The 11432-nt window shown below is 37.6% G+C and overlaps 1 protein-coding gene across 1 annotated transcript in view; it reads left to right on the plus strand.

Moving 5' to 3' along the window:
- Positions 1 to 11175, plus strand: part of LRRC2 (leucine rich repeat containing 2) — a 79118-nt gene extending 67943 nt beyond the window's left edge. The window contains exons 7-9 of the mRNA XM_039346408.1: positions 2113 to 2268; positions 3290 to 3426; positions 10397 to 11175. Of these exons, the coding sequence (XP_039202342.1) occupies positions 2113 to 2268; positions 3290 to 3426; positions 10397 to 10446 (343 nt within the window). The 3' untranslated portion in view covers positions 10447 to 11175. The remainder of the gene's footprint in view (positions 1 to 2112; positions 2269 to 3289; positions 3427 to 10396) is intronic.
- Positions 11176 to 11432: the final 257 nt, after the last annotated feature.

Genomic DNA, 11432 nt, shown 5'->3' on the forward strand with positions numbered 1-11432 from the left:
CCAGTGGAGTCAAAGACAGTTTGCCTAATGCGGAACAATTCTGTGAGATACGGATTAACACAATCAATGGGCCGATGATATGCTCAAGGACCCGGGCGCAGAGGCAGGAGGCTATATGAGCTGCCTTCCCGATCTCCTGCTATTCTAACTCTGATGATGCCGGCAGTTTTTTGGCTGGACGGACTGGTCTGATTGATTACACCTTGGCATTTTAACTGCTATACTGCAGTTCTACTTTTTACAATCTCTTTTGCCTTGCAGCCCCCCCCCAACTAGGGGTGTTAAGCAGGCTCAAGTTGCAACTTGAAACATTTAGAAATCCAAATTTCTTTTTTCTTTTTCTGACAAAAAGTTAAAGAATTAAATTGGGAGACTAAGATGGCCGTTTCAAGCTCATTCTGCTCTCTTCAGTTAGCCACACACTTTATGGGATTCGAACCTGGGCAGTTTACATACTAGGCAGTGATTTAACAACCAAGCCACAGGCTCTCCTCCCCTCTTTGTCAGCCGAGTCAAGGGAGTATACACAGGAAGTTTTTCAGACAGTTTTTTTGCCTTGCAAAGGCAAAAGAGATTGTAAAAAGTAGAACTGCAGTATAGCAGTTAAAATGCCAAGGTGTAATCAATCAGGCCAGTATATATGTGTTCCAGTTGCATCAATTAGGCCTGATGACGAGGTCTAGGATGCAGGTGCAGACTTTGACCAATCTATAAAAGGACTTCCTCACTAACTAGCATTTTAAGCCCTGATGATGTCGGCAGCTGCTGACGAAAGCTTGGCATTTTATTAAACTTTTATACAGTTTGGAATTCCCTGGTGCTCACTTTTATTTATTTATTTTGAATATGGATACACCCAGGGATCATATTTTTAATGTTATTATAAAGTTTTAATAAATAAAACCAAGCTTTCGATGTCAGGGTTATACCCATCATTGTCAGGGTATAAACAGGTCGATGGGAGAACCTACTTATAGATGTATAGATATATATAGTATAGTATGTATAGTATAGATATATATACTATAAAAATGAACAAATAATGATCACCAAGAGAATAAATAGAAAATATTTAATAAATCAAACCAACATCGTCAGGGTTTAAAAAAGCAGTCATTGGGAGAAGCTTATATACAGTTTCTGATTGCCTGCATCCGGCTTCTAGATTCTCATCATGCTGAGTTCTGAGTGCATCTCTCATGGCAGTATGTGTTTCCTTCCCATCCCCTCTCCGTACTCTGCTGTGCATACCTCTATTATTAATTCTGGGGCTAGAAAGGATCCTTTCCTCTCTCTTTCCTGTGGTAATCATTTCTATTCCCCCACCTCCCCACGCGCAACTCTCCTTGGTAGGTGGGGGGCGCGGGTCGTTCAATTTTCTTCTAGCCCCTTTATGTGTCTCAACTGAGTTACGATTGGTCCTCCTCACCCGCAGCGATCGCAACCCAGGTGTCTCACCCCATTCCACATCATCCACCCTCCTATCTCCTTCCATACACATCATCCCAGCTTGTCCATCATCCAATATGTCCTTAATGGTTGCAAAAATGTGGGCATATTTGTTCAATAATGCAATCCTCGATCTCCGGGAGAGGTATAAACTAGTTGTTTATTGTTAAAACAATACTTAAAACAATAAAAACAGTTATATACAAAGTTAAAAACAACTTAGCTTTCGCTGGTCCTCTGCCAGCATCCTCAGAGCAGGGCTCAGGGGGTGGGGAGGTTCTTTTTGTACCCTTGCCGATCTAACTGCTTACTCATTGCCTGTGTGATAGGGCCATTCTTCCTGATTGCCTGTAATTGCCTTAGTTGTCCCGCCCTCTCTTCTTTGCACTCCAATTTTGCACTTTTCTCCTCTGTCATCCTTATCAAGCTCCCCCTCCCCTTACTGCTGCTATTGATGTGCTCTCCAATCGGTCTCTCCTACTAGTTATAGGGTACACTTACCAATCTGGTATTACCAGAGTCCTGCCACGGGGTTTTCCCTTTTTCTCCTTACTGATCTGCTGTTCTACATACACACATATATATATAAATAAATTTGCAATAGAAAATTGTCAGCCCCTCTATAATGCACATTTAATTTTTCTATTTTGTTAATTTTCTAAGGCTAGAGAAGTTACAAACTCTTCTTCTGCAGAAGAACAAACTGACCTACCTTCCACAAGCCCTAGTCAACTTGCCAAAACTCAGTTTATTGGTTGTGAGTAGTGATGATTTGGTTCAGATGCCCACAGCCATCTGTGACTCTTCCACCAGCTTAAAGTAAGTCAGTTACAGTCAGACACTTTTTCTTCTTTTGCATTTTGTCTTGCTATTTGTTTGGATTCTGAATGGGTGGCTTTTAAGTAAAAGACCTCAAGTAAGATGATTCCACAGACAAAGGTGAGAGTCTATCCATGCGTAATGTGAGAGAACACAGTAATTTAATTAGTTAATGCCACGCATCTTAAACATATTATAATAAATATATGGGCTGCGGTGGCTTGTTGATCACTCCAGTTATTGTCTTGGTTCTTAATTTCAGAATAGGCAGCACAATATCAAATGTAGCAGCTATGTCATAATCAGGAAGGAGGTAGGCTAAGATAAACATTTAGCATGTAACAGCAATTATTTGCATTTATGGTTTGGAGTGCAATTATACATCATAAATGCATAAAGTAAAATCTGTGTGAACTACATAATCATTTTTTCCCAGATAAAAGACCACTTGGTCCATAGTGACATAAACTCCAAGGCCTCTGCCTCTGAAAACAGTTCTGTTCTCAGAAGAATAATTAGGAATAAATATTCCACAAAACTGGATAAGGAGGATCAGAGTTCTTTGTTAACAATACACAAATGAGATTCTAGGCATTACATTGCTCCTAATCTCCTGCTATAAGTCGGGCAATTGTTTGTTTGTTTGTGTGTGTGTGTTTATGTGTATTTGTTTGTTTTAAAAAAAGCCATACAAATTAATATTCAGTGACTATGATGTGACATTAGCAGCTTCAGTGCACCAAGACATATGGGGATACTTTTTGATTGAATAATTAAGCTTACACTTTTAGTGTTTCCTATGCTTGCTTCTAGGAAAGACACATCTTAATTAATATTTCTAATAGATAATGAACATTGTAGAAAAGTTTTGTTCACAGACAAATTGACTTTGCTCTATGACAAAGTAGGAAGAACAGAAAATTTGTAGGGTTAGAAATCATTTGGGTATAGCAAGTAACAATCTGCTCATGATAAGAAGCATTATATAACCTTTTCATGATAATTTGTTATCACCTTGCAGATTTATAAGCCTCAGGGATAACCCTCTTGAAACAACCTCATTCCAGGAGATTCAAGAAATGACAGAAAGTGACCGTGACCGTGAGATGTTTGAAAAAGAATTTATGAAAGCCTACATTACAGATATACAAGACAGAGGTATGGATGCATCTAAATCAGGGGTCTTCAAACTTGGCCCTTTTATGACTTGTGGACTTCAACTCCCAGAATTCCTCAGCCAGCGTGGCTGACTGAGGAATTCTGGGAGTTAAAGTCCACAAGTCATAAAAGGGCCAAGTTTGAAGACCTCTGATCTAAATGAAACTCCCAAACTAATTTTATTTTCATTCTAATTGATTTTTCTAGACACATTTGGAAAATACTGACTCGTATATGCCTGTTGGTTCCATGTAAAGCATTTCATATGGAACCTGGAATTTGGTAGAGAAAACCAAGCATTATGGGCAGGGAGAATACATACCCTCAATCCAGCTGTCTGCTAAATTGAGGAATCTGTCAAGTACAGCACTATAGACATTTCAGCCTCTATTAAAAGTGAAGAAATAAAATAATTGCACTGGAAGTCAGCGTAGTAATGTCAGTGTTTCCATTTTTAAAAAGAAAGCTAGTTACTAACTGTTAGGATAGAAAGGTGCACACAGCACCTCAAAAAAGGAACATGAGGGCAATTTTAGAAGGTTTCCTTTTTCTCTCTAGCATGGTGCTTCTCAATGTTTGTGTGACGGCGACCCCCGTCACATAAACATTCTGCACATGCGCTGTGCCGCACGCATGGGGGCGGGGCCCCCATGCACGGCATGCATGCGCGGCACCCCCCATGCGCGACACGCATGTGTGACACCCCCATGCGTGACACGCGTGCACGGTGCCACCCCATGCGCTGCACGCGTGCATGGCGCCGCGAAGAATGGTGGATCACCATCTTTGGCGACCCCCGAAAAATGGTCGATCGACCCCAAATGGGGTCGCGACCCATAGGTTGAGAACCGCTGCTCTAGCATCTAGCATCCTCCTTTATAGCGAAGCAAATGTTAACCTCTTGCGTAATTCCTGGCAGACCATTTTATTTCTATATCTGCCAACAATTACAGAATGAATATTAAAGCAACTTCACAAAAGTGATGGTTTCCAAGCTTTACTTTTGCCTTTCTCTCTGCCTGTTGTCTTCTTTTAAACCATGTAATCAAAAATAAAAAGTTGCTCTTTCCTTTCCTTTCCTTTCTGCCTTTAATAGCAGAATGACACATAGAAAGTTAAAGAGGTTAAGATTTTTCATTCATGGAAATGTGTCTAGAAAGCACTCCACAGGTAATTTTTATGTGCCAGGTTTCTTTTGAAATCAGAAGTGCAGATTTAACAAAACTGAGGTATCCTTTAGATAGAATGGACTATTGATGCATAATAAATGAGGAAGATGGAAAACTACCATATATTCCGCTGTATAAGGCGACCTGGCATATAAGACGACCCCCGTCTTCGGCGCCGAGTCGCATGCCTAGAAAGTCATCTTATACGCCAGAAACTACCGTAATTTCCAGCATATAAGACGACTCGGTGTATAAGATGACCCTCAACTTCGGCACCGATTTCAACGCTTTCAAAAGTCATCTTATACGCCGGAAAGTACAGTAATATGATAAAATCTCAACTTCTGACATTTTTGTCTGCCCATTGTTATTTATTATAGAAAATTGATGCATGTATCAAACAATATTCACAGTTATATCTAAGCACGGGGAATAAACTTCAACATCTGCCTATCTTCATTGTTTGCTAAACATTTCAGTGGAAAGCATGGGAAAACCCCCCACTACCAATGAAAATTAAAGTAGGGTTACTACTAGGGTGAGAGTTAGGTCTCCTTGGAGTCAGGGCAGAACCATAAGTTGTTATACATTTGTGGACCCCATTAAAGTACATGGAAAAATCGCTTTGCAAATGAAAATGAATTTAGGTTATGGTTATGGTTAGAATTAGTGTTAGAGTTAGGATTAGGATTAGGGTTAGGTTTCCTTGGAGTCAGGACTGAAAACAGATATCAGTGAAAAATTCTTAGAAGTTCCCTAAGGACAGCGATGGTGACAGCTTTTTGTTCAGAGTTATTTATTTACCAGTAAAATACATTTACTTTCATTAAGGATATGGTTAGGTTTAGGATTAGGATTAGGTCTCCTTGGATCAGGGATAGAAACTGATGTCAAGGATAGATTCTTAGAGATTCTACAAGGAAGCTGCTTGTTTAGACTAGTTTATGGACCACAGTAAAATTCATGAGAAATTCTATTGGCAAACAAAATTAAACTAAGGTTATGTTTAGGGATAATGTGAGAATTAGGCTTAGGTCTCCTTGGAGTCAGGGCTGAAAAGTGATGCCAGGGATAGACTCTCAGTGGTTCTCTAAGGCAAGCGAAAGTTAAAGCTTTTCGTTCAGACTTGTATATGTATTACAATAAAATACATTGGAAAATCCCATTGCAAAAGAAAACTAAACTAGGGTTAGGTTACGGATAGGGTTACAGTTGTGAGACCTCCTTGGAGTCAGGGTTTAAAACTAAGGTCAGGGATAGATTCATAGTGGTTTGGCAAAGAAAACATTAGTTAAAGTTTTTCATTCGGACTTTTTAATGGAAAATACATAGGAAAATTCTATTGCCAATAATAATGAAACTATGGTTGGGTTAGGGTTAGGGTTAGGATTAGGGTTAGGTCCCTTTAAAGTCAGGGACAAAAATTAATGTTAGGAATAGATTCTTTAAAAGTCTCTAAGGAAAAAGGAATTGAAAGCTTTTCGTTTGGATTAATTTGTGTACTTTATAATACATGGGGAAATCCCATTGCCAATGAAAATTAAACTAGGTTGGATTAGCTATAGGGGTAGAGTTAGGATAAGGTCTCCTTGGAGTCTGGGCTGAAAAATAATGTCAGGGATAGATTTACAGTGGTTCTGTAAGAAAAGCATCAGTTAAATCTTTTCTTTTGGACTTGTTCATGGAAAATACATGGGAAAATTCCATTGACAATGAAAATGAAACTATGGTTGGATTATGTTTAGGATTAGAATTAGTCTCCTTAGAATCAGGGTTGAAAACTGATGTCAGGAATAGATACTTTAATGTACTCTAAGAAAGTGAACATGAAAGCTTTTCATTCAGACTGGTTTATGGACTGCAGTATAATACATGGAAAAATTCCAACTCTAGTTTAATTTCCATTGTGAAAATCCTATTGCAAATGGAAATTGAAAACTAGGGTTGGGTTAGGGATAGGGTTAGGGTTAAGGTTAGATCTCCTTGGAGTCAGGGCTAAAACCTGATGTCAGGGATGGATTCTTAGAATTTCTCTAAAGAAAGCGAAGGTGTAACTTTTCATTTGGAGTTGTTTGTGGACCACAGTAAAATACATGCGAAAATCCCATTTTCAATGAAAATTAAATGTTGGTTAGGGTTATGGTTAGATTCACTTGGAGTCTAGCCCCAAAACTTCTGGAAAGTATAAGTTCTTAGTGGTTCTTTAAGGATATTGATAATTATAGCTTTTCATTAGGACTTTTTTGTGGATCATGAAATCCTTTTGCAAAAGAAAATGAAAATTGTGTTAGGTTTAGGGATAGGTTTTTGTGGAGTCAGGGCTAAAAAATGATGTCATGGATAGATTCTAAGAGGTTCTCTAAGAAAAGTGATGATGACAGTTGATCGTTCAGTCTTACTTCTGGATCATTGTAAAATGCATGCAAAAATTCCATTGCCAATGAAAATTAAATTATGCTTAGGGTTAGAGGTAGCCTTAGGTCTTCTTGGAGTCAGGCCCAAAAACTGATGACAGTAATACTTTCTTAAACATTCATTAAGGAAATGGACAGTGATAGCTTTTTGTTCAGACTAGTTTATGGACAATCTCAAACTTGTGTTCATCCAGAAGAAGCAAGTTTCTTCTAGGAGATGAGATTTCCCCCTGTTTACAATAGTTGATTTTGTATCATCCTAACATTCTTTAGTCTATTAATCTTTGAATCAGAATGTTTGCTTGATGTACATTTGTTTTGTCACAGGCTGTCTAAACCACAAATGTTAAGATATTTGTTTTTATTCCCATTTAGTCAAACTGTGCCATAAGTGCTTACTGATCAGTGTCATTTTTAGAGCAAATAGGCTATATATATTACACAGCATGAAAGTAAATATTTACTTCAGCTGGGAGCCATTGAGCTGACAAATGGATTATAAAGTGATGGTATGACCCTAACCCTGTTTCAGTTTGCTTTATGCTTAATTGATTTTAGCAAAACTTGTTAAGTGATCAGTGTTAAGTGATCAGAGATACTGAGGCCAGTAAATTGTGGTTTAGTGTGTTGTAAACATTCATCTTACCACAGTTAATTCAATAAACCAGGGATTTGCATAATATGTAAACCCATCTAATAACTAGTCACTGAAACGTGGCATGCACAGGTGTATGCCTCAACCAATGGCACCAGTTGCTTAACTTGAGTAAGGGAGGAACTTTCATGTCATGTAGCCTCTGGGTTGATTTCAGTGGGATGAAATGGAAAAAGGATAAGATGGAGAGGAAGGTATGGACTGTAATAAAACAGAGAGAAGAAAAGAATGGAGAATAGAAATGGGACAAAAGAGAGAGAGGGGAATGGAGTGGCTCAGAGCAAAGGGGTATTATACAGTGGTACCATTTGTTAATTTTGTCTTCAGGTAATCTTCACCTTACAACGGTTCAAAACAGTCACTGTTCAAAGTGACCATTTTTCATGAATATAACCATTATAGCATCCCCATGATCACGTGATTTACATTTGGATGCTTGAAAACTGACTCATGTTTATGACGGTTGCAGTGTCCTGGAGTCATATGATTACCTTTTGCAACGTTCTGACCAGCAAAGTCAATGGGGAAACCAGATTCACTTAATGACTGTATTACTAACTTAACAACTGCAGTGATTTACTTAACAAATGTGGCAAGAAAAGTTGTAAAATGGGGCAAAGCTCACTTAACAATTTTTTCACTTAGCAACGTACGTTTTGGGCATAAGTTGACGACTACCTGTATTTCTGACACTAGCTCTGCCGATCACCACCTGCACTTGTGTGTCCTCCACATGAAAAAGTCAGTCCATTCCTACTTCAGCCTTTCCAATGAGAAGAACAGAACAGGAGCCTTTCTGGGGCTGTTGTAGTTTCCCCTCCTGCTTTGGGTCCAGAAAAGGGTTGCTGCTTGCTCTGCCATTTGGGAAGAGAATGAGGGGGAGACAAGTACCTAACAGACACTGTTTCTAAACATCTTGATTTAATTTATATGCCTGCCCACTTGCCAGGCAAGTGATGTAGGCAGACAAGCCAAGAAGACCACAGTGATCATATAAATGAGACATAAATATGGGAAAATATTATTTACGACAATGGAAATTTAGGGTGTAATCACATTCTTTAGGCAATAGGTTCTTCATCCAAAGCTGTCATTATTTAATTGCTTATGTGGATAAGAAGCTTTTCCTAAAATCCAACCTAAATTCAAGTTCTTAGTAATTAAAGCTCATTGTGCCATTTTCCGTCTTGTTGGAGTACATTTCAGTATACATGTAATCAAGATTATAATTTCCTCATAATATATTTCTGAAATTTCCCAGACGAGAAGCTGGTATTCAGCCTGACTAGGCTGTGTATCATGCATTCCTGTTTTGATTTGAAAACTTTGGAAATTAAAGTTACATAGGAGTGATACATTTTCTCTTGACTGAGATTTGTTGAAGATGCTTAACTTTCTGTATTGAGCATTTAGATAGATTAAAGTCCAAAAATGCTAGAGAATTCTTGGAAGCCTGGCACTCAGGCAAATCAGCCACCAACAGGCATATACAGATAAACAACATCTACATACCATTCAAAATAGATAATCAAAAAGCTAAAAAGGAAATAAGACTAAAACATCTTTTTGTCAGCAATCAACACACAGATAAGCAGAGACTGACACCAAGATTAATTCTAGACCCACAACTAAGAAGTAAACAATACCCAATCAAGGAACTAGCAACTCAGACAAACAGTAAGCAACAGCCCAATGAAGGAAGCACCAAGAACACCACCACCAACAATGACAGGGCAAGCCACTAGTATATACTATAAAATAAGAACAAACTCCACTCTCTTCTAACACTGATGATGTTACCTAGTTGGGTAATGAAATGTCTGCATTTTTCTCTCTCTCTCTCATGTACCAATAATTGGTTTATATTATAAATTCCAATCTTGAGTTCAACAGGTACAGGAAATGGAACGGAAAGCAAAAATAAAACTACAGTATAGCAGAGACAGAGCCCTATTTAACTCTTTGGCAGCAAAAGTAGAATTACCTTGTGACTGGAAGTCAATACCTGTGAACAAAATCATTTTGTCAGCTTCCTGACCTTCAGGAGAGACCAATAAAACATGAGTAGCTTATTTGAAGACAGTGTGGGAATTTGCCTGGTATGCAGGAAAGAGCAGAAGATGGCTTGGGCCTTACCAGGCTGAATCATACTTAAACCTATTTTGATGCATTTCTCATACTTTATTCCAAGCCAGGATCTGGGAATCATTTCAGATGCAAAAATGCTGAAATTTCAAAAGGTTTGATGATCTCACAAGATTGGGATGTTCATTAATTTATTAGAAACAATTGGGGTGGGTTCTGAGAATTAATTGGATATTTTATAGATGGAGTGTTATTTATCTCCCTGGGGCCTTTTTAAACATTTTCTTGCATGGTCCTTTGTTGCATGTATTTCTGATCTATCTTATACTAGATTATTCTGAATTCCATTAACCCATTAGAGACTCAGAAGCATCTCCCTTTTGTTCCCTATGAACATTATTCCCTATGAAAACCAGTTGTATTTCTAAAAAGAATAGTATTAAAGATAATGGAATTTTTCTATTTAAAATGGTACATGCATTTCAGTGAAACAATTTATAATATGAATATTAGTTTTGAACAAAAAGAGAATGGATTCTTTCAGCTATATCAGAAAGATGGGTTTAATATCTGCCTAATTGTTTTCAAAAAGTTATGCTAGCCACAAAATGACCAAAATATGATATATTTATGCTTTGTCTTTACAGAAATTGTTCCTTGCTATACCACAAAAGTATCACTTAGCATCCAAATATGAACAGTGGAATTTTTATAAACAGAAACTCGAAAGATTTACTTCTGCCAGATGAATTAGAAACTATCTTCAGCATATAACAGCAACAAAAGCTCTTTTTAAGAAGAAAAGAATAAGCTACCAATAATAACAAAATTGATGCATAATGGAAGATTTAAATGACTGGGTAGGCATATGATAGCTGCAATCATATATAACCATGACTGCATTCACTTTGCAAAATGTTTCTGTTATGAAAAAGGAATATGATTATACTTATATGAAAAAAGTAGAAAGATTTAGGTTATAAGGCATGTGTTGTAATTTTTTTTCCAGATGAAACAATAAACATTCTGATTCTTTCCCATCCCATCTCAGTGATAGTCATTTGAGCCCTGTAATCTACTGGAGAATTATCGGAATCAAGGTGTAATTAACTGTGCTACTCTATGCTTGTTTACTCAATTCTACTCTGTACAGTTCACTGCCAGGAAGGTAAACCTATTCCATGGATTCATTATATCTACTGTAGATTCCATCTTTCACCTTGGAATTCAAAGTGATTGCAGGGATGGGTAATTGGATCTATACCACCTTGTGAGTTAGATCATCTGACATAATGTGATTAGCCTAAAGGCACCCATGATCTTCATAGAATGTAGACCTGAATCTAGATCAGTGTATTTGCAGTTCAACAACTGAATTACATTTTTAGATGGGATGAAAGATTTGCAAATAAATATATTTTACAGACTTTATTTTGTAAGGTTTTTTTTTTTTTGCATATTTTGCAGTGGTTGCCCAAGGATTGTTTAGGTAGCCTGATAGGATATGCATAAACTTAATGATCAACATTGCAGTTATATTTCTGAAACCTTATATTGTCCCACTTCCTAAAATACATTTACTTCCTACTTCTTGAATGGTAGTCTCAGGCAAAGCTATTGCTTACTTTCTGAGTTGTGTAAATGGTACATAAGAAAAAGAAATGAAATGATTGCTTACAATTA

This window comes from Crotalus tigris, unplaced genomic scaffold, assembly GCF_016545835.1.
Source record: "Crotalus tigris isolate CLP2741 ecotype Arizona unplaced genomic scaffold, ASM1654583v1 scf7180000017993.1374955, whole genome shotgun sequence".
NCBI classification, from domain to species: Eukaryota; Metazoa; Chordata; class Lepidosauria; order Squamata; family Viperidae; genus Crotalus; species Crotalus tigris.